The 24,564-nt window shown below is 41.4% G+C and overlaps 2 protein-coding genes across 5 annotated transcripts in view; both read left to right on the plus strand.

Moving 5' to 3' along the window:
* Positions 1-5,362, plus strand: part of MAP3K7 (mitogen-activated protein kinase kinase kinase 7) — a 38,971-nt gene extending 33,609 nt beyond the window's left edge. For all 4 annotated transcript variants that reach the window (XM_077926153.1, XM_028722987.2, XM_028722989.2 and 1 more), the window contains 3 exons: positions 961-1,022; positions 2,010-2,122; positions 5,112-5,362. In XM_077926153.1, the coding sequence (XP_077782279.1) occupies positions 961-1,022; positions 2,010-2,122; positions 5,112-5,292 (356 nt within the window). In that variant the 3' untranslated portion in view covers positions 5,293-5,362. The remainder of the gene's footprint in view (positions 1-960; positions 1,023-2,009; positions 2,123-5,111) is intronic.
* Positions 5,363-10,987: 5,625 nt separating this feature from the next.
* Positions 10,988-24,564, plus strand: part of BACH2 (BACH transcriptional regulator 2) — a 245,195-nt gene continuing 231,618 nt past the window's right edge. The window contains exons 1-2 of the mRNA XM_077926155.1: positions 10,988-11,437; positions 18,028-18,149. The gene's annotated coding sequence lies outside the window, so the exon portion shown is untranslated. The remainder of the gene's footprint in view (positions 11,438-18,027; positions 18,150-24,564) is intronic.

Consider the following 24,564-nt stretch of genomic DNA (forward strand, 5'->3'; position numbering starts at 1 on the left):
GTACTGAAACTGTAGTATTGTTTTGCTCTTTGTACAGAGATTTGTGTAAGGAGTTAATCACCCCAATATTGCTATTTCAGCTGGAGTGCTAAACTAGCTATTGTGTGATTTTTCTCCTTGCGGATCAATACTAGCTGGTGACAGCAATGGCTGCAAAAGTCTTAGTAACCATCCTTAAAATAAGGACTACACTTTTGCCCTGAATTTTCAATTGTATAATTTTAAGATTCTAATTAATTTTGGTAATTTTAACTGCTTAGAGGTGTTTATACATGTTTACCTTTTAAAATCAAGTTGCAAAAGTCAGTAGCTGGTGCAAAGAAATATCTATCTGCCTTTTGCAAACAGATTTGGGTTGATTTTGGGGTAGATTTGGATTGCTATTTTTCTGACACCCCCCCACCCCTGCCCAAACCAATCAGTAGACCAAGTACAACATAATGGCCATTTACATTATTGGATGATTACAGGAAAAGTGACCTTTTTATGTGGTTTTGAAATTGAACAGGCCTAGTTGGAGGAAGACTCTAGAAACCTGATGTATGTAGATGTAAGCTCCTTGAAAAAAGAATAAGAGGATTTAACAGCAACAAAAACACTATTTTTATAAATATATCTCCACTGTACCCATTATTATTAGACTACTTGAAAGCACGTAGATACTAAAGGTACAGGATAGATATCTGACATTAATACACTCCAACAGCTTTACAGTTCTGTGTGGTTATAGTTGCTCATTAAATACTTCACTGCATGATCAGTTAGTATAGTCAGCAAGCCATGAATGCAGCCATCATGCAGAGATAGATAACAGGTGCTATGTGGCACTTAGTCATGTGAAAGTACCCTGTATCATTTCCTCATGAAACCAATGTCTATGTAGGACTTTGAGAAGTTCCAGCATGTATTGATGTCACTTTGCACACTTGAAACTCAAAATACCTGTCTTTTTTCCAACAGATACCAATGGGTCTGATAACTCCATCCCAATGGCATATCTTACATTAGATCACCAATTGCAGGTAAAATCATTCTGTGATTTCCATTTTTGCTTAATATGTTTAGGCCACTTTTAATGGCAAAAGCTCTTTTCCAGGTTTCTTACAAAGAGAAGCATACAATACACAACCTATTAATAAATAAAAAAACAGATGATACAATTCTCTATCTTCAATATTTTGTCCATTTTGGGGGGTAAAAAGGTAAAGGGACCCCTGACCATTAGGTCCAGTTGTGGACGACTCTGGGGTTGCAGCGCTCATCTCACTTTACTGGCCGAGGGAGCCGGCATACAGCTTCCGGGTCATGTGACCAGCATGACTAAGCCGCTTCTGGCGAACCAGAGCAGCACACGGAAACACCATTTACCTTCCCACTGGAGCGGTACCTATTTATCTACTTACACTGGCGTGCTTTCAAACTGCTAGGTTGTCAGGAGATATACTGGTGTGCATGCAGGAGTCAAGCCAAATTTAGCATGTGCATGTTTAAAATAGTTTTGTTTTTATTTGTTTTTTAAAAGGGGTACTGTTGCAATTGGTTTGATTAGCCAAAAAGCTAGCTATGCAAAATGTAGTCTCTGGTCTTTATGTCTGAATAAATTGACCTGATGCAACGAACTGCTGCCCTGACAACCCAGCTCAGAAAGTTAGAGTTACATCTTGCCAACACTAGCCTCTTATCCCACACTCTGTGCTGAAGAAGTACCAAGTAGCAGCGCATTGGTAACTGCATGGTCACCCATCCCAGGGATGACGTAGGCATCCAGAGCAGGGTGGGCTGCCACTTGAAATACTTCATCAGTCATGGTGATCGCTAAATAGTTGCCCACATATATTTCTTTTACAGATTATAAAATAATACTCTGGTATACTTCATGTTTGCCTAGGTCTGCGAAGATGTTTTCTGGATATAGTTTAGTTCCCTTGAATTTAAAAAGAGAAGGTTTGACATGCTGTGTGTTGAGATAACAGTTGGTTCATTTTTAACATGTTTGATTTTATTTTCAGCCTTTACAGCCATGTCCAAATTCAGAATCTATGGCTGTGTTTGAACAGCACTGTAAAATGGCACAAGAATATATGAAAGTACAGACAGAAATTGCATTGCTGTTGCAAAGAAAGTAAGTGGTAAAATAGGTTCCTTTTTTGTTCTTGTGTGATAATTTTACTGAAACAAAAGTGTAGATTAACACAGTATTGCATTTTAAAAACATTAAAAAAAACCCTACATATTGCTTCTAAAATGGCAGCATTTTCTTACTTTCAAGCATGATTCTGGTTATGATTAACTTATAATACTAGGAGTCTCTGTAGATGAATTTGTAATCTGCTTACAGAAACAAGAACATGTAAAGGTATGGTGCCCTCTTTTGTATCATGTCCTAAGGTTGAACTATCTTCTTCACTTGCTTAGAATGGCAGATTGGGCTGTTAGTTATAAATATTTCACATGCAACAAGCCATGGAGTAATGTTTCTGTACTTCCTAGTGAGATACAGAGTCCCATTTCTCAGAACAGGATGAGTCTGGGAAGGCCTTGGAAATTCCCATGACTCCCAAACTATTTATTTGTTCGTTCGTTCATTCCTGTTTATATATTCTTCTTCACACAAGATCACAATGCAGTTCACAGCTAAAATACAAAATAAATAACTGCAAAAACAAATAAACTAAAACAATACATAAAAATAATCAAAACTTTTTCATAACACACTGGTGCCATGATTTGTGTCTTTCCCAACTTAGAGCTGTAGGAGTGACGACTGGCTCATTCCTATCATGGGAGCATCCTCCAAGACGGTTGCTGCAATTCCAGAGTCAACCCCCATTTCTCCTCTTCTTTTCCCAATTGCTTCCCCAATACCCTGGCCTGCGACCATAGCTCAGCTTTCCACTTACCAGGCAGCAGTTCCTACTTTTGACTGCAGGACCATTTTTTTTGTGACAGAGCAAACAGCATGCTCTTCAGTTCCCAAGGCAGTCAGCCGTTCCAACCCTTGCTGCCATGAGCCGTGTCACAACATCACTCTTTTCTCTGAGTGTTAAATGCCACTCACTCTCCAGTCTTAAGGGAAGCAGCTGATGCCCATCTTGTGACAAATGTGCTTCCCAGCTTTCATCATTGAGAGTGCATCATTTGGAGCAGTTGCAAGGCAGTACAGTGGACCCTCCGGATATGAACTTAATTCGTCCCTGGGGTCTGTACATACCCTGAAAAGTCAGTAACTGGAGGCGCCGCTTCTGCGCACTTGCGCAGAGCGTTTCTGCGCATGTGTGAAGCGTGCAGAGTGCTTCTGCACATGTGCACATGGCGAAACCCAGAAGTATACACTTCCGGGTTTGCCGCGTTCGTAACTTGAAATTACGTTACCCAAAGTTAACGTAACCCAAGGTACCACTGTATTCCCATTTCTGCTTCACAGGTACATCTCTAAGAGAGCACTGTGGGGCAGCTGGACTCTCTAAATGAAGTAGATTCTTTAAGACCCAGAAGAAAACTCACAGAACTAGTTCACTGCAACTCTGCCTAGAATATTTTCTCATCTAAAATTAGAGGCCGAAAGTGTTTTGAATGCTTATCTCATCAATTAAATGAAATGACAGTTGTGAAAAAATAGTCTACGTGACTCTTGCCTCTGCTATTTTAACAAGAGTTCATCTCAATATAGAACGTGACCTATTTTGAGAATGGTGTAAAAAGGACAAAACCTAAATAATCTTTGAGACTATGAGCCCAAATAATCTTCTGGAATATTAATATTATTAGTTTGTTTTATATTCTACCCTTTCTCCCAAGGGAGCCTAGGGTGACAGGACACATGATTAAACATTTCAAAACACACAAATGTAAACAGTGGTCTCAGGGTTTCCAGAAACAGTATCTCAGTCATCAAATAGCTAGGTGGATATAAATGTTTTTATTGTCTCCTTAAAGTCAATAACAAGGGAGACAGATGCAGCAAACCAGGTCGGAGATTCCACAAATGGGGAACTGCCACAGAAAAGGCCGTGTCAGAGGTCACTGCCAATCAGACAGCCCCTAGTGGCACTTGTGTCATATAGGGCTTTATATGCCAGTACTAACACCTTGAATTTAACTTGGTAGCTTACTGACACACGGTGTTTTGAGGACCACCAATGACACATGATCCCATCAGGCTACCTCACTTACCAGCTTAGTGACTGCATTCCACACTAACTCCAGTTGTCAAGTGTAACCCCACATACAGCACATTGCAGTAGTCCAGATGAGAGGTTAGCAGAGAATCGACAACTGATGCAAGGCTATTCCAAGCTAGGAAAGACCATAGCTAGCAAATTGACCTAAACTGGGCAGAAGCACTCCTAGCCACAGAAGCCACTTGAGACTCCAGTGACAAGTTGGGATTCAGGAATACTCCCCACCTTGGGCAGATACAGACACTGATTTCTAGATGAACCTGTGGCCAGATCATTGCCTGTTAATTTGACAATGACTATTCATTGTGATCCTACATATAGGAGTCAGAACTTGAAGCCTGTACTAAGTTCTCCTTAAAATCAAACTGATAGTTGCTTTGTGAACATCTGCTTCATTCAGTGCATTTGTCTAGAACCGCTGCATACCTGAACTGAGCCAGTGACAAGTACAGCTTCACTAAAACAACACGTGAATTTCATACATAATTTTGTGACACACAATTTTGGCATCCAAAAAACTTGTTAAATAATAGACTTAAGTTATACTACTAACGAAATATTGGTGGCAACGATCTTCTGTACTTCAGCAGGCATCTGCTACTGAAATATTGTTTTTTCTCAATATTAATGAACTTGGGGTTGGTTTACACTGCTCCCTTGCCTAATTTTCAAAAATCATGTGCTGTTATATGGTACATGGATAGTTGTGGACATGGACACACATGCCACCGCACATGCATACTTAAATGGGGTGTGAAGGAGACCTTGCTACTGTACCCTGTGGAGATTACTTTATCAAACCTCTGTGAAGTATATCAGATAATATTTGAGACTATTTTTTTTAAGTAAACAGCAATATTGGTAGATAAATGTGAGTATCAATTAATTTGTCTTGAGATTCTAATGTTAACTTTTCAAAATTTAATTTAGGCAAGAACTAATAGCAGAACTGGACCAGGATGAAAAAGACCAGCAAAATACATCACGTCTGGTACAAGAGCATAAAAAGCTTTTAGACGAAAATAAAAGTCTTTCCACGTACTACCAGCAATGCAAAAAACAGTTGGAAGTTATCCGAAATCAGCAACAAAAACGTCAAGGGACATCATGATTCAGTGGGACTTCAAATTGACAATGTTGCACAGAAAAACTTCTTTTTAAAAAATTATCCCTTAATATGACATCTTCTGAGTGTTCCCTTATTGGTGTGTGCTGAATGTGTAGACATACCTGCTGCTCTTCCAGCATCAGTCCAGTATCCTTTTTATTTGGTTGAACATTGTTTGAGAAAGGTATGAGCAGCTACAGGAATTATCAGCAGCACTAAACATAAAGCAAAATGCAATGAACTCTGGCTGTTTGCATGCCCGTCGTGTGATGGCTAGCCTACCAAAAGTGGTTTAAGTGGCTGCTAAATTGTAAGATCTTTTGGTGTTAACGCAATAGGAACAGTATAGATTTCCCCCCCCCCCCCCGATTTTTAGAATGTTTTTGTTATTCCCCCATCTCGGACTGTTAGCAAGAATCAGTCACTTTCCAGGACTCCACCAAGCTCGAGAGCTGATGCTGGCTAAACACTGCATTCTTTTGAATATGGGAAGTCTAAGCTGGTTGAGCACTTGATCACCCTGCATTTTGACTAAAATTTCTTGTAATCATGCTATCATACAATCCTGTATTTTCTTTACATTTGAGAGTTAAAGAATGGAAAGATATGGTGAAGAAGTTTATCAAGCCCGTATGTTCAAATTGAGGATAAAGATTCAATAAGCCAAATGGATCCAGTTACATTATGTATCGTTAAGTATGGACATGTATAAAATTGGTTCATCTCTTGAGAGTTACCACATTGTAACCTGGACACTGGGCACATTCCTTTAAATCGGGGGTGTGACACCTGAGGCCTTCCAGATATTTTGACCTACAACTCCAATCATCCTTGTCAGCTGGCCATGCTTGCTGGGCTCGATGTGGGTTCAGCAACAACCGGAGCCCCCAGGTCTCAGCTTTAAATGTCCTGATGTAGCAAGAGAGAAGGCAGTTGCAATCCCCCCTGAATCCTGTTCTCTACACCACTCTTTGCCTTGTCAGATGTGAGCAGGAGGATTACAGGTACACTGCTACACAATGGGTAACATGTGGATGATGGGATTCAGCGAGCGAACAAGTAAACAGCAGCTACCTTCTCTTGTGTTGCAAGAGATTATAAGGAATGTGATCAGACCGAAGGTCACAACTCTGCTGCATCTTAGAATAATCAAAACATTGCCACCTATATCGCAGTCAAATTTGAATGCGGAGTTGGGGAGGGGAGAGAAAAAACGCCATGAATGTCCCTAAGCTCTCTCACTAACCTCCACCTTGTTTTAAGAAAACAAACTCCCACAATCCATACAGGGATTTTAAAAAAATATTTTAAACCCTATTAGAATAGCTGCCCCTCACTCCCAACACAATCTGCTGTTGAACTGCCCCAAGTTTCAAAAGTGGCTTCCATGTTGCGTGGGCACTTGGTGGTTGGGAATTGGAGAACAAGGTGGTGAAATGGTGGGTCTGAGTGAAAAACCACGTCAAGTTACTTTTAGTACATAAAATGCCTATTGTCTTCCGAGTCTGAAGCAGAAAGGCTGCATTTTGACAATATTTTGTCATGTCAGTACTTTGAACCACAAAGATTAGACATGAATTCTTTTGTGTGTATATGTAAATATGGCCCAGTGTGATGAGAGGGAGGAGTTATTGATTCCAACTATAGATTTTGTAAGTCAGAAAATCATTAAAGATATGACTCACAACGTGTGGTTAGAATTGTCCAAAAGGAAGACATACAGCCTTACACGTTTCAATGTCCATCGTTCTGTGGGTTGACACTGAGAATCTGGATAACTTTCAGTCCTAGTTGAAATATGCAGCCTGATTCTATGCAAGTTTCCTTAGCGCTATGTCCAACTGTATTCTCTGAGGCTTATTCCCAGGAAAGCATGTGCTGTGTTGCAGCCTTAATATGGCAATACATTTCTGAAACAGCTATGGTTTTTAATGACTTGAAACTTATAAAACAAAAATGGTAATTGCTTCGGTGAAATATCCAAGAAGCCTCTGAAAGATTAACTGAAGAATGTTGAGCTTTGATTCAAGCTCGCTTTTCACGAAATAGCTACCTATGAAAGGTTTTTAAAATAACTCCACACATTTGCCACTGTATACCATACCCGTGCACATTACTGTTTACAGAGGCATGGAGGAAAATATACAGTAGCTTCTACAATATCCGGTGAGCCATTGCACTCAGATGCTGCTTTCATGTGAAACAGACCTTGGAAAAACCAATCTGGTCAGGAGCCATTCCAAAATACTCAGAACTCCCCCCAGTTATAGTGCAATACTATGCTTGTTTGCCAAGAAGTGTGTGCAGTGGGGCTTACACCATAGTAAGTGTGTGCAGGATCCTACCTACTTGCCTAGTAGTAGGTCTCATTGAACTCCTAATGACTTCTGAGTAGACAGGTATAAGGTTTCACTGTATGTGTCCTAACTTTATCCTTGCCCTCCTGTGTTTCTTTAAACTATGAAGTATTGCTGACTTGTTCACAAAGATTACCAAACCTAAAGGTCTGTGTTCTGAAAACAGCCCCTTCAACTTTAAAATAAATCTATTCTTGGCAAGTTCTCAGAGTTAAAACCCATCTCATTTTGTCTAAATAAAGGGGAGGGTTATAATTCCTGAAACCTTAGCATATAATTTGATTAGTTAGCTGAAACTGATATTGGGATCAACTTAAGGGCACACCTATTTTTAGCAAAATGTAATTGGCAGGGAAAATAACTATAGTATTAGGAATAGCTCAAAGTTATCCAAAGCATTGCTATCTGCACACATCTGTCAGGTTAGCCAAATGGATGCAGTTGTGGTGCATCCACTTTTCTCAGTAAATTTGAATAGGACTAAGCACATCTGTATAAAAGCATTGAAATTTGACTTTTTCTACACATTATAGGCTACAACCTCAAGTTGTCTCTGGAACAATCCTGTTCTACTGTGTTGTGAAATAGCTTTTGAAGTGTAGTCAGCGTAGATAATTGCAGGTGCTTAACTTGCAAGTTAATAGAATATCTATTGAAAGCTGTGGTTTTAACTAATTTTGTTTTAATACAAAATAGGCCTAGTGGTGCTGAAGAAGTTACTCATAGGGATTAGCGTTACTGAGCAACTCTCCTTTACCATATAATGTGCTTTGAGGGCTATGGAAAAGCTTCATCAAGGATGATTGCTGCCATTGTGCAAGATCCAGTTGATTATTGCAATAGATTTATATCACAAATGAGAAAGCTCCACCTCAGATTTGTAGGAGCAGTTCTGAAGGGCTGAAATGGCAAGCAGAACTGTGCACTTTTAGACCAAATGTAGCGTTTCTACATCTTAGGTTAGCTCAGTTGGTAGAGCATGAGATCCTTAATCCCAGGGTCAGTGGTTCAAGCCCTAAATTGTGCAAAATATTCCTGCACTGCAGGAGATTGGACTAGATGACCCATGTGGCCCCTTACAATTCTACAGTTCTATGATTTTAGAGCAAGGAGTTGCTAAAATTAACAAGTAGAAGGGCTGCTTCTGTGGGAGATGCTGAAAGTTCCCCGGATATCTTAGCCTTGTAGTTCCCTCTCAGCTAGGATTTGATACTAGAACAAACCCCCAGGCAGGCAGAGGGAAGTTTTTAATGCAGGAATTGCAGAGGGAAGGAAAGTATACACATCTTTTTGGTATTCTAAATCATGTTTCACATAAATGTGCTTTAAATGAACAATACATTCTGCTTTGCATCAGCTCAAATATGTCTTGGGAGCAAGGAGTGATCCTTGACCAACAACGTGTTTTGTATCGATACGGAGATGGAAACTTGCTGGCCTCAATATCAGTAGTATGCATATGCATATTTGGGAGGCGGTGAAATACAGCTGTGTTTCTGGTTCTGTTTTTAACAGGTTATCTTGTAGGAGAAGCAGCACTGTAATATATATAAGACATCTACAAGAAATCATTTGAATACTCCCATCAATCCATCTCACTACATATAAAAACTTGCCCTTTGCCTGCTTCTTTCTTATACATCTTTTTAACTTTCTGGAATGGAGAATTTCAAAAATAGGAATACTGGGTGTGGGAGTGAGCAATAAGCTTAAACAATACCTAACAGCAGCAGGAGGTGCTAAGCATAACCTAAATCAGGGTTTCCCAATCTTGGGTCACCAGGTTTTTTTTAATGGGGTTATGTAGTCCTGTGCTTCTACAAATCTTGTGATAATTAGAGGGGTTTTCCCCTGAAGTTATTTATTTCTTTATATCTGTATCTGTAAACTTTTGATGCTACCCTGAGTCTACTGACGTCTTTCTTGGCAGTATGGTTTTGGTTCCTTATGCATAAGCCCTGGAAGACTAAAATTTGTGTTGATGCTGTTGAAGGATGGGGCTGAATGTCAGTCCAAAATCGGAGAAGGTTGAAAACGACTTGAGTAATCTACTTGGACAACTGTCCAAGACACATTAATGAACTGCATAGAAGCAATACTGGTCGGGTATAAATGTCACTTTGATAGCCATAAGATAACTAAGCAAAACTCTGCATCCTGCCCTGCATTTCAGCTCTCTGCATCAATTCAAACCGGTGTTTTGTGGTTAGACGAGAGCTTGACATTACTGGTGAATGACACAATGCACCAACGCAATAAATCACACTGGGAGCTGGGCTGACTGTGCCACAAGAATGGTACTAAGAATTTATTTTTGTAAATTAAGCAGATAAGAGGAGCACAAACGTGAAGTAAGATGCCATTTTTATGCACTTTTCTGTCAGCACCTGTGCTTCAAATGACAGCCCAGGGCAACAGCTGAGGCCAGCAAATGACTTTTATGGAAAAACTACCGCCTCCTTTATCGATAGGCTTCCGAAATTTCCAGAATTTTAGAGAAGCCTGGATCTGCAGCCAAGCTTTGTGGTTCAGTTCCAGGGTCCATATGGATGTATACTCCTATAGTCATTTCAACATAAGTCCCATTGAACTGCCTCCATCGAAAAGTATGGTGTTAGTGCTATAAGAAGCTGGGGAAACACTCTGTGATGACTTTCATGCATCCAACCCATCACAGTGTTGATGATGAGTGACAGGGAAAAAACAAGAACATGCCCTTAAGGGATTTGGGGGTCCTGGAAACTGTCTTAACTAGAGAGAAAATTCTAAAATTGGGTAGAATCAGGGGTCAGCAAACTTTCAGCCATCGGCCGGTCTACTGTCCCTCAGACCTTGGGGGGGGGGCCGGACTATATTTTTGGGGGGGGAGAAACGAATTTCTATGCCCCACAAATAACCCAGAGATGCCTTTTAAATAAAAGGACACAATCTACTCCTGTAAAAACATGATGGTTCCTGGAACGTCCGCTGGCCAGATTTAGAAGGCGATTGGGCCGGATCCGGCCCCCGGGCCTTAATTTGCCTACTCATGGGGTAGATGGTGTCACAATCACCCTACAATTGTAAGCAGAGATCAACCCTGCTTCCAGATTTTACCTTGGCTCATAATCCCCACCTATTTCCCAAACTGTCACAATCTGACCAGGTTGTAAAAATGGGACAGGGAGGGGCTAGCAGGATTCAAGCCGCTGGCTGCTTAATTTATTATTTCAGGGCCTGTGTCAAGGCTGGGCACCTGTTGAGGGCCCACACCACAGCAGAGGGCCTGCTGGCCTGCTCCTCTTCACCATGGCAACCTGCTTGCTCACTTGAATGTTGCTCTGGCCTAGAGGGGATGGGCAATCAAACAACTGCAGTGTTTAGTACAGGGAGCAGTAGATGCTGCTGCCAGCTTCCTCATTAGGTCTTTACATAATAATAAAAATTTTATTGTTTATACCCCGCCCATTCCTCAGCAAGGAAGCAGGAGCAACTGGCAACAATAGCAGTGAGCAAGCAGACGCACTGTGGGGAGGGTGTGTGTGGAAGATGTCTTGCTCAAGGCCTTCAGCCCTAACCAGACTGACAAGGCAGAAGCGGTTAAGACAACCATTCCATCTTGAAGTCATTGGCACTAGCCCAGGCGAAGGGTTTGAGAACTGTATCCACAGTGCTGGAGGGATAGCTTTCCAATACTCAGATTAAGAAGCATTTCCAGCAGTTATACATTAGCAGCTAAAGAAAAATGAAGAGTCTGTAAGACTTTGGACAGTCCTGGAGTTGAACCAACATCACATCATCTTCTCCACTGAGTAAGTATCTGTGCACTCAGCACAATGGGCAAAGCCATTTTCAGCTCACACAGTGAGCAGTGACAATGTCCAGCCTTATTTCATTTGGCTGGAAGGGGAAGGGGGGGAAATCAGCAGCTGCTCTTAGAGATGCATCAAAAGCTTAACATAATAGCACACTTGCCACTGAACACTGCAGTGGTTGTTTTCCACATACAACTATAATGATGCAATATTGGCATTTGTTAATGTGAGATGGACACTTGCAGTCTTCACAATACGTAAATAAAAATAAGTCATCTTCACCCCTGCTTTCAAGGATCGAATCAAGCGCCTTGCATTCTAGCACAGGTGTAATCTGCTGTTTGTGACTTGTCCTAGGCAAGAGCAATTCAGCTTTTAAGACACCTGCCTCTTGGCTTGCTACACTCTGTTCATGCTCCCGCAACTCTAGCTACTTATTCTCACCACCTCTGGCTTCCAGTTTCACCACACTGTTGTTGCCTACCAGAAATGTCTGCCTCTCGAGTTGTTCCCCCGCACCGTAGTTTACAATTTTTTTGCTTCTCTGTATGGAATATCTGACCAGACCAGACAGGATTGCTGTGAAGATATTATGGGGATAGGAGAACCATGTACGCCACTTTGATATCTTTGGAGGGCAGTTGGGTTATAAATGCAGAATTATTGTTGCTTTAGAAGGCTGTCAGCTGTTTCAAAAAGATAAACGATCACATATTTTGCACAACCCACCTTGAGGGTTTTTTTTAAAAAAAGGGAAAGCGAGATACAAATATTTCAAACAAACAGTTTGGCCTTAACGATGAAGAATCCTTTGTCTCTGGGTAGCATTTGGTGAGAACAAAGCATTTAAATGTTATACCTGAGAGGTTCTTAGATTCAACTAAGGAAGACAAGTGGTAACTGAATGCCTGCCTCGACTGTTAGATTGGAGATACAGCTTTTAAGTACATCCTTTAATTTAAAAAACACACAAGCAAACACCTAACCCTTCTCAAGTCGTCATTGTAACAGAATTACCACACTTGAAGAGCTGAAATATATCATGCACTGGAAGTTCTCGGTGAATCACACAGAGAGCTCTAATACTTTACACTTTAGAAGATTTTTCCTTTATTTTTACAAAAGGCTGCCCTTTTTCTTTCTCCTCCCCCCCCCCTTTTTGTACTTGACATATTTGGCTCAAAGGACCTTTCCAAATGTTAAGGGCTAGTTTTTCATTGCAGCATATGGAGGAAAAGTCTGAATCCAAGCAGAGCCAATGGCTCTCACGCTGCAATTTGTCGGAGAGCCAGTGTTGCCTGCCTGCCAAACATTAATAGCTAGTATTTATCTGACAAATGGCCAGGATGTTTAATGTTCTACAGAGAATGCCTCACAATGGAGCTTTTACATATGGCAGGGGTAGGGAACTTCCTTCAGTCTGAAGAATGTATTCCTTTCTAAGCAACCTTTGGGGGGTGGCAGCCACATACCAGTTGTAGGAGGAGCCAGAGGCAAAAGTGGGTGGAACAATGACTGTAAATGTTTATCTTTGTGCTAGTTTCTAGACATCCTCTCACACTCTGTCCTCCATCTGGACAAACAGGGATCTTTACCAGAGTTCAGGGGCACATTACAGCCTGACAAAAATACTCATGGAAGTTGTGACGCAAAGCTGGTGAGGAATTTGGCCTGGAGAGAGAGGGTGTGAGAGGCAGGTGTGTGGCCACATTTGGCAACCGGGTCAGAGGTGCTCCACGCCTGGCCCGACATGACACAGATTAGTGCATACTTTCATCACTTTGCATCTGCAGACTGGTAGATAAATATGCTACCAGATTTTTATCTGTGGGTGTTAATTTAAGACCACACTGCTTGTTCTCCACAGCCATGCCAGCATTTTAGAATTCAGAAATTGAACATACAATAACATGTTGAAAACATATACACACCAGATCACTGATATGTCCAAAACTTAAACAGGCAACAAAGAAATTAGATAACATACATAATACAAAATATGGACAGCAGCCACCACTGTCTCCCCCTCCCCTTCTGTGGAAGCCTCTAATAAATCACTAGCCCTTTGCCCTGAACCCCTGGCCTACCTGGCAGCAAGTCAGTATGCACAGTTCCAAGTCTGAGGGTCAATCCACACAAGCAAAGTACAGAGGCCAAAATTCAAAGGTCAGGAAACACAGTTCAGAGTCAATTCAAGTAGCCAAGCCTGAAGTCTAGCAGTCAGGATATAGCCCATAGTCAAACCCAAAGCACAGTCCTGTGGAGGTCCAGGAGCATCCAAGTCAAGGTCCATCAACATGGGAAGTTGAGCAGACAAAGCACCTCAGCTCTGCTTCCTTTTGTACTTTGCATCCAGACTTGATGAGGCATGTGGACCCTCACCTGTTTGGAGCCTACTCCAGCTGAGAAATCACACACTTCCTCCCAGAGCTAGTGAGCCCCACCTGATCAGCTAGGGAGCTAGGTTGTGGGCCCAAGCCTGCCTTAGCCTCCTAGAGCACCACTCCCACAGCTCCCTACACCTCATAGAATCACAGAATTGTAGAGTTGGAAGGAATGGTATACATGAGTCTATCTCTGATCTTCTATTACCATGATTTTAAATAATTTACAAGTGTCCTGAACAGATTTGACTCTCTTGACTCCTCCCTTCACCTTTCTTCTAACTAATCAATATGTTTTCAGAATATTCGAGGTTTTGAAATTAAACAGGACCCTGTTGGGCTTTCTGGGTCATTTTCTATTTTCACGTATGTTGGATCTGACAGCTCTGAGACACCTCAATCACTGTTCCAAAGCAGTTCAAACAACACACCACATCCTGAGCACTCTTCAGAATATAGCCCAAACTTTCCTCTTCCGCCACCTTCCCACCCCATCCCCGTACCCCACAAATTATCACCTCCTCTAAAACTCCATCATTTATTCTATCTAGAAATGATGTGTCTTTGTGATCAAACCCCAAAACTAATTTACTCAGTCAATGTGAGGGTAATTAATATACAGGGTACTATATAAAGCAGAATAAACAAATCACAGGAGCAATCTGGATTTCTATAGAGGGTGTGAAGAGAGACATAAAGGTATTATTATTATTAATTGAATTTATATCCTGCCCTATACCCGGAGGTCTCAGGGCGGTTCACAGAACAAAATCAAAATATAAAACCACAAAATATAAAATGAAAATAACAACCCAATTATAGCAATGCAATTATGCATAGTGAGGCTTGGCTTCTGAATTGGATGAGGATAAATAGGAGTTATTATGGGGGGGCACAGCAGCACTGTGGGTCATAAATTCAGTAGCAGTGCATCTGCTTTGCATGCAGAAGATCTCAGGTTCAATCCCCAGCATCTCTAGGTAAGAATGGAAATGTCCCCTGCCTGAAACTCTGGAAAGCTGCTGCCAGTTTGGTTGACAATACTAAGTTAGATGGACCAGTGGTCTGATTTGATGGAAGGCAGATTCCTTTGTTCCCTCTCGTATGTTCTCAAGTGCTTTGAACATTCTAAAGTGCTGCCTAAATGCTAGCATTAACATTAGTATTATTAGTATTATTTCAGAACCTCTGCACCACAGCAGGTGGAAAGCCTTGAGGGCTCAACCCCCTTTTTAAATTGTTTAAACAACACAAACGCCTAGGAGCACATTAACTCTCTAAACAACTGGAAATCATTTTCCAGGGCTGCCTGTTCAATGAGAGCCATTCAATTCCTTGAAATGCAAGCTATTTTCGAGTCATTTAGCGCAGCAAATGGGACAGGTCCCAATCTGTTTCTTCAAATTTCTGTAATTTAAAAGGGACATAACTGCATTTTTTATTCTAATGATCATTGCAAACTCATGTAGAAAATGTAAATGCACAATTCAGAATGATCTTGCAGCGCAAGGCATAGCCTCTATTAATGTGTTCCAATTTGTAATTCTTTACACAGTATGAGATTGGAAAGCTGTGATTAAAATTAATTAGGTTAAGTAAAGTTTATCCCCCCCTGAGCACTGCTGTTTGAAGAAAGAAATGGTACAACACTCGCTACATCTGGCGCTGCAGGAAGCAAAGGCATCAGGCAGGAGAGCGAGGCTGCTTAGCTAGACGTTCCATGCTGCTTATTTGGCACACCTTACGCACCATGTCCTCTCTTCCAAGAGCTAATTGAGACTAAAATACTTGCTGACACCTTGCAAAATTTTAACTACTATCTGTGGATGTCGCAGAAACTGGTCACTGAAACAGTTATTTGGGGCAGGGTTGTTTCTTAAGAAAAAGTGAGAGAAGAAGCCCTGCCTTAGTGTATGTGGGGCTCCCTCCTTAAGTATCAAAGATATTGCACCTGTTCAAAAGAGTAAGAAAACATGCTGTCAGATTTTCATTGCAATATTCAGCTGATTAAAGCATTGGTAAAGCACACAGATCTCAGTTGCTACTAGGCATGGTACACTTTTTAAAAAGGAGATATATACAGTATACATATACTTATACTTATAAATATACATATAATTTGCACATGCTGGCATGTTAGCATCACATTCTCCCATACCCTTTTGGAAAGGTGAGCCATTACTGTAGCTGCTTTGCCAATACAGTTGGTGGTTATGGTGGAACGCAGGTACACAGAATTGTCTACCACCTCAAGCATGTGGTCACCACTGCTGATGCGTGGAGTGCTGTCAGTCTCCTGACCCAGGATGTTGGTCTTCATCAGGCTGAACTCCCCACAGTCTTGGGCAAAGCGGTTGCTGAGTCTCTGTAGAGCTTCCACAGAGTGTGCTGTCAAAGCTGCATCATCTGTAAACTGCATCTCTTGGAAAAGGACAGGCCACACCTTTGTCTTGGCACGGAGACTTGTGGAAGACCCCTGTTGCTCCTTGAATGAAAGTACACATCATCTTCAATCGAGCTAAAGGCATATGAGAGCATGAGGGAAAAGAATATGCCAGAAAGAGTTGAGGCGAGAACACAACCAATTAGTCACTGAAAAACTCAGCCCTGCTATGAAAACCTAGAACATATTGTCCCTCCCAGGGTGGTGAACCTGAAGCCCTCTATATGTTGTTTAAGTCACATAAGGTTGAACCAGCAGAACTAGTTATCACAGATGTTGACAGATATGCTGTGAAATATGTTAAATCCACTAACTTAATACAGAGCTTAATCCTGCTTTGAAGTATTGTTCAATATTTTAAACACTAGATGGCAATAGACACATTGCTTTATTCAATGAGGTTGAAGAGACAATGTCCTAAAATCAGTTATGACAGTGAAAAGCATAACCTGGAATTTAAATTTCTTGTTCCCAAGCCCTGTTAATTATACCTACCTTGCTATATTTCTATCACAATTTTATATTGTCCATGATCTGTGCCCTGATGATTGTAATGTCAATTCTGCTGAAATTCTACCCCCTCTGGAATACCGTATTTTTTGCTCTATAAGACTCATTTTTTTCCTCCTAAAAAGTAAGGGTGTGTGTGTGTGCATCTTATGGAGCGAATGCAGGCTGCGCAGCTATCCCAGAAGCCAGAACAGCAAGAGGGATTGCTGCTTTCTCTGCACAGCTATCCCTCTTGCTGTGCTGGCTTCTGAGATTCAGAATATTTTTTTCTTGTTTACCTCCTCCAAAAACTAGGTGCGTCTTGCAGTCTCGTGTGTCTTATAGAGCGAAAAATACGGTATATGGGAAAGGTCTAGTGGATTTCAGTGGGGCCAGGGTATTTTTCATTTTTAATCTTTCTTGGGAAACGTTGAAGGTGGGCAGAGGGCAGGGAGACATTTACTCCAGTGTAACACTTGTAGTTCAATGTTAACCATGCTTACTCAAAAGTAAGTTTCACTTATTTCCTCAGCACTTTATTTCAAGGAAGTACGTTTTGAATCTCCATTCATACAAAGAAACCTGAACTCAAATGACAAAAGCAAGATGTTCCACCTAGGGAGAAAAAGTATAGTCTGTTGTAAAACATGCTCAGCATGCATCCCATGTTCAGTCCCTGGCATCTCCAGCTGAGAATCCAAAATAGCTTCCTTAAAGACATATGGCTGGAAAATACCTTCTGCCTAAAATCTCCAGGAGATGCTGTCTTTGAAACAGACTGTGAGTAGATCCACTTCATGCACTTAAAACACATTCAGTGCACATTTAAAGCACATGACTCGCCTCCCCCCAAAAAACAAATCATGGGAATGGTAGTTTCCTCCTAATGCAGCTACAATTCCCATCTCCTTAAACAAACTGCAGTTCCCAAGCCTCTTTGTGGGAGGTTTCTATAAATGTATAGTGTAATATAAGTCCATATAAAGTTGCCTCTTATGCTCAGCACATCACACAGTAACAACAGTGCAGCCTTCAGCTGTGAGGCATCTGTTCCTTCAATAGTTGGGCTGGAAGCAGACATTTCATCAAATGCAGTTTGTCAGTTCACAATGACCCAACAGCAGCCTGACAGGCAGAAATTAAGCAGGGAGGGTGCTGTTAAAAACACTGCTGCAGCCCCATAAACAGCAGTAGCCCTCCTGACATGACTACAATATTACCGGCACTGCTGCTTTGTTTACAAGGATGTTTCCCTTCCTTCCCCTAATAAGGGCTGCTTGCATCATGGAAGCTAAGCTCTGGGACGGCTTTGTGAAAAAGCTGGATGTCACATGCAGAACCCTCACCTGCAGGCGCTGTTTGGTTCGCCACAACTCAGTATATGCTCTGCCAGGTAAGAATATAACTTTTTACTAATAAGCACTGTTTCCCAAACAATCTGGATAGAATATATCAAGGGGCTACTATTCCATATTGCATAGATGGGTCAGCTGCCAACTCTTTTTTTCTGGCACGGCTCCAGTGCCTTTAACAGGTGTGTGGCAAGCAGAAATTCAGGAGCTAACGCTCTCCCCATTACTTCATCACCTTCCTTCGCATGATGAATTTCTCCCAGGCATGAAACTCTTAGGGTAGGAGCCTTGCCAGATAAGGAACTGGCAACCCTTTTTTGAGGAGTGTTCAGGTCAGCAGATACAAAGGATTGTGTCTTGAATAATTTCTGCATCTTGAATGTCTGCTCTGACAGGCATGGCAAGTTCTACAAAGACTTCTGCACAACCATGACTCTTCCTCTACATTTGGTCATGCTAACATCCATTAAGCATTTTGGATAACCAGAGTTTGTTTAATTAACATATCAGGGAACACCAAATCCTGCCAATTGTCAACACAGAAATACTTATGTTCGTTATTGAACTTACTTAGGATTCTCTAAAATATCTCTTTTGTAATATAAACATGGATGGCTTTGTTTGTATATGTCTGTGTTTTGCCAGTTAATATAGTCTGTTATCTCTTAGGTGTGATTTCATAATTATTAAATGTTTCCAGTTCCTCAACTTGTTGCCAGGTGTTTCTCTATCTCTTATCATTTGCAAAATGTGATAACTTGAGCACAAAGTACTGTACAACACTATATTCCACAGCTGATTTTCCTGCCTACGAAGTCAGTTAAGGACACATATCGTCATGTTCTAGGAAAATGAGGCATAGTGAAATGCAGTTAATTCAAACAGCCAGAAAACAGTTTGGAAGTTTTGACTCAAGAGCTGTCTGTATATACTGGCATGTCATTTGCCCCCTCCCCCCAATTCCCTTTAAACTGGTTCTCTCTCCTTCTCTCTCTCTCTCTCTCTCTCTCTCTCTCTCTCTCTCTCTCACACACACACACACACACACACACACACACAGATGTCCTGCAGGTGTAGCATTGTCCAGTGTTACCACAAGAATTACTTATTTGCTAAGTATCCATTGCTGGTGTGTGTGGTGGTAGGGGAGGGGTAGTAGTACCTCTGGTGGGGGATGTGTCGTGATTGTTCTGGGGTGGTTTGCCCACCTTTGGTCCCCACCCTGCTCTCACCTGTGGATTTTAGAAGCTGTCAGCTGTGGCCTCATCCTGAGAAAAGGCTATGACTGACCTGCTAAACCTGGTGAAGGTAGCTGATGTGTCTCAAACCCTCAGTGAGTTTGGGGTTTCCCCTGCCTGTGAAGACGGGCTCCAGTGAATTGAGCGGTGGAGACCAATGGTGGGTCCAATGGTCAAGAAGAGTGGTGACAAAAAATAAAATAAAAGCACAGTTGGCAACCATTGAAAATGGGCCGATGAAATATGGAAGTTATGAGTGAAAATACAGACTAACAAACAGAACATTGATTTAAGAGTTGTAGACAGTTCAGAAAAACAAAATAACAAACAAAGAAGTACCAGAAGGGCACCAAAAGAAGGGGAGGATTTGTGGCCAGCTCAAAGTTTCCTTGCTGGGGTATGCTTATTCTGATAAGTTTCAAATGGTCAAGATGCAGTTACAGATAGGTAGCCGTGTTGGTCTGCCATAGTCAAAACAAAAAAATTTTTTCCTTCCAGTAGCACCTTAAAGACCAACTAAGTTAGTTCTTGGTATGAGCTTTCGTGTGCATGCACACTTCTTCAGATACACAGATGTATCTGTAGATACATCTGTAGATGTATCTGAAGTATTCTTCAGATACTTCAGATGTATCTGAAGAAGTGTGCATGCACACGAAAGCTCATACCAAGAACTAACTTAGTTGGTCTTTAAGGTGCTACTGGAAGGGGGAAAAAAATTGTTTTGACTATGGTCAAGATGGTGATGATAAAGTTCTTCTGACTTAATATACATTTTTTTAAAAAATTACAGTTTGATATAAAGTCTGCTTAGAAGGGCCTGACTAGTCGTTGTTCGTGGTTGTGCCTTTCCTGTTAGTTTGTTGTGGTGGTTTTTCACCTACCATGCAAACCACTGTCAAGTGTTGCTGACACTGCTGTGGAATTAGATAATATTCTTTTCCCTCTTATAATCTCTCTAGTGGGGAGGGCGGTTGGCCATGCTTGCTTATTTTAGTTTATTTTTTAAATTTTAATATAAAGATAAACTATAGAGGTATTTTTAAAAAATAAAAAGCATGACCTACTAATCACAGTATTGATATTCCACTCCACACACACTCATACTGTGTGAACTGCAGAGCACACAAAATATAGGAGCATTTGAGAGAATTCTCATGATTTACTAAACCTTCTCAACAGACTCAGTGCAGATGTCCAATGTGTTGGACTTGGACCTGGAAGACCAGGGTTTAAATCCCCACCCAGCTATGAAGTAATTTTGAGTCAGTCACTGCACCTCAGCCTAGCTACTACACAAGGGTGTTATGGGGCTTAAATTAGGGTGGATGGGAAACCATGTATACCACCTTGAGCTCCCTGGAGAAAAAGGTGGGATATAAATGCAAATAATAAAAATGATGATGATGATGATGATGATGTCACAGCCAAACTATGCCCATTGGGAACAGTTGTCTCAAATGAAATAAACAAAGTCATATGTCCTATTGTGCTATAGTAAAGCAAGGGTGGAGAACCCAAGACACGGGGTCAAAACGCAGCCCTTGGGATTCTCCCTAAACCTCACTCCCTCCACACAGGCCACACTGCTCATTGGTGTCACGCCCAGCCCTGACCTACAGGCGAGACTGGAGGGAACCCAAATTAGAACCAGAATATATCCCTTAATTTAAGATACAGGGGTAGCTGGGTCAACATTTGGAAATGGGGAATGTTGGGGTGGAACCAAACTAGATAGCTGCTAAGGCTTCAGATATTGTTGAAAACAGCTTCCATATGTATAGTTCCATGCCTTCTCTTGTCTAATGCCTCATACAAAAATCAACTCAAACCATAACGTTTTGTCTTTTCTCACCTTTCCTAAACAGTGACAGCTAAAATATGTGACAGGAATGCCTTAGCTCTTGTGGTTTGCAACAGAGAGCTAGATATAATATAGTTCTGTGCAAAGACATGCAAAGAGAGCAAAGGTTCTTGTGTAGTATGATAACACACATATCTGGGGCCATAACTCAACAGGCCTCCAATTTGATTGCTTCTGGTAAGCATTAACTAACTCTGCACTTCTGGACTGTGTGCTTTGCAGCCTCCTTCCTCCTGTTCTGCTTCTGATACTTTCCAGTGACCCCTGTAATAATGTTTTGCATTATTGTAGCGATAAGACTTGGTGGCATAAGAGCTCAGCTTCCAATCTGTGATGCATGTGATTATATTAGTCTTCCTTCAGTGGCTGCAAAGTCATAATAATAAATATATCCCTTCTGTAAATCTGCCCCATTGACGTCTGAGGAAGTTGGGTTTGTTATTGTTTCAGCAGAGAGCATTCTGCAACTTCATTGCTTTGATCCTTGGCCTTACGTGGCTTTTTAAAGCTTAGCAGAGAGGAAAGGAGGGTTACGAGACTTGTAAATGTTTCTGTTACATCAGATTGTCTTTCCTTGTACAATCTGCTTGTGTGACTCATACCTTTATGTATTAAAACTTGCACATCTCACTCTCTGGAAGGCCCAAGGCCTTGTTCTAAAAGATTTCCAAACATTCATTTTTTTTTGTTATGTTTAGACATGATTTAGAAGTACGTAAGCGAGAATAACTGTTAAGCAATTTCAGACATTATTGATATTAATAATAAATTATAGACTACAGGAGTCTGGAGAGGTGTGAAGCTGCTTCCACAAGATTTAAATCTGTTCTTCAAGAGCCTCCTCTCTGCCCACATAAAAGGGCAGAGTGGTGATAAACCTGTATAATTTTTCCTGCTGTTTTTCTTCTGCTGAGAAAAGCCTTCTGCGAGAGCAATACATAAATCGTTCAGCTGCTTAATGGTATCCGTTATGACTATGTTAGGACAGGGGGGGGAACTGCCTTTTATTGGAAGCCTAAGTAACATTTTCAGGCAATGGTTTAAAACTGGGCATCAGAGGTCCTATTTCCTGTTGGCAACATTTGCCACTGGTTGAACTGTGTGCAGAAGCCACAGGATAGGTTAGGACTCGAACTAATGGCTTCAAGTTACAAGAAAAGAGATTCCAATTGAACAGCAGAAAGAACTTTCTGACAGTGGAGCGGTCTCCCTTGGGAGGTGGTGGTCTCTCCTTCCTTGGAGGTTTTAAAGCAGAGGTTGGGTGGCCATCTGTCATGGATGCTTTAGTTGAAATTCCTGCATTGCAGAGGGTTGAACTAGATGACCCTTGGGGTCCCTTCCAACTCTGAATCTATGAATCCGGAAATCGGTTTGCTAGTTTGCTTCATCACCACACCAAGCTGCTGCGGGACCGGGGGCAGGGAGAAATGGTTTTTAAGTCGGATGTGACTGGAAGGAATCATTAGTGTGTTGCCATATTGACTGTGGCAATCTGCCCACTAAAAGAAATAAATGCCCACTTTGGCTTTCTCCTTTTTCTTTCAGCAAACCACCTTTGTAAGCCAGCCCCCCCCCCCCTAGTATTCTCTTATACTTCCAGGGTTATTTGGTGCTTCTTTTTAATGGCATCCATCAGAATCAATAAGTATGGAGACCTTCAGTAATATGCTTCAACAGAAGCGTATTAATAGTTGGGCTACAGAGGCCAAGTGCTCATTTATCATGTTGCATTTCCTACCGACCCAGAACGACACAAGGCCAGCAGTTCTGCTCACTGACATGAATAGGGACGTATCACATTTAGGAAAGTTTTGTTTGCCCCCAATTAAGGGCACAGATGTTCCAGTAGTTTGCCAACCTGTTCAACTGCAGGCATTCTTTTTAAAATTAAAAATGCTGACCACATCAAATGCATAGAAGACTAAAGGTGGGAGGTATAAAACTAAAACCACTTAAGGTTTACCCTACCACAACCACAAATTAGACATCAGGTAAATGTTGACTTAAGAAGCTCTTCAGTGGCTTGGAAACTGGCCTCACATCCCAAGAATGTACAACTATCGTTTATAGCATAAAGGACCAAGTGTAGGTAATTATTTGCAATTGCAAGCACTGCACTAATACAATTATGTAGACTGTTACGATTTATTGTAATATAAATCATGTAATAAGAACAGCTGTACTGAGTCAGTCCAGTAATCCAGCTCTGATTATGATCCAGATCTGAATGCTTAAATTGTATAATAACCTAGGAGGTTTACAGAGCAGCAGTGGTGAATCTGTGTCTCCCCAGATGCTGTTGGACCACAGCTCCTATCATCCCTAACCATTGCCATGCTAGCTGAGTCCTGCAACAGGCAGCAGGCTGGGGAAGGCTGATCTGCAGGGCCACAAGTTCCCCACCCCTGTGGTAGAACTTCTTTGAGATTCCTCTCTTATCAATGGTTCACTGTGTAATGAAGAACTGAGGCAGAGCCATTTTTCATCATTGGCAAAAGAGCATCCAACACTGTTGAGTAAGCAGTCCCTCCTGGAAGGCAAGGGTTCCAGCTTGTCATTCCTCGCAAGCAGATCTGGTGCAGATGGGGAAGAGCCCCACATTTTAATGACCTAGCTGAGGTAGAATCTGTCACACACATCCTTCTATTTTGCGAACTTTATAGTGAAGAACGAGTTCAACTTATTTTGCCGCTTTTATCAAAATTTATACCCTTACAACACTATTTGGAATCCTCTCCCGAATTCCTACGAAAATACCTTCTGGAAGATTCCTCAAGCTTAATATCATATGAGGTGGCCAAATTTTGCACTTTAGTAATCAGGAAGCGTAAATCGCTTCTGTTGAATGGCACACTGCGAAGTTCCCTTGTGTAATCCTTTTTTTTTCTGATGTTGTTGTTGATTTCTTTTTGTTTGATCTTGTGGTGTTTAGTGTTACTGGCCTTTGCCGCAATAAAACTTGAAACTTGAATGACCTAGCTGCAAGGAAAGACTACGCAACTTACTCTGTGAAAAATGTGCATAGCAGCAAGAGCCCTTCCAACCAGGAAACACTAAAAAATCAGGATATTAAGTTTTCCCCAGAAGCACAGCCCTGTTCTGGAACACTGCTAGGATGAGATACAGGCTACACTAGCTGTGTGAGTGCATCTCCTTGCAACTTGGAATGTGTCTGGTACAAAGGAGGGGTGCATTGTACATGCATTTGTAGTGCCTTTTTGCAAAGATGGGGAGGCTTCACTTTCTCACGGATACTATTTTGAGTACCTGAATAGGATCATGTTGGGAAAGTGTTAACTCTTTTTGTGAAACCAAATCCACCTGCAATCACTATCCCTAAAGTACTGCTAAATA

Source organism: Podarcis muralis, chromosome 3, assembly GCF_964188315.1.
Source record: "Podarcis muralis chromosome 3, rPodMur119.hap1.1, whole genome shotgun sequence".
Classification (NCBI taxonomy): Eukaryota; Metazoa; Chordata; class Lepidosauria; order Squamata; family Lacertidae; genus Podarcis; species Podarcis muralis.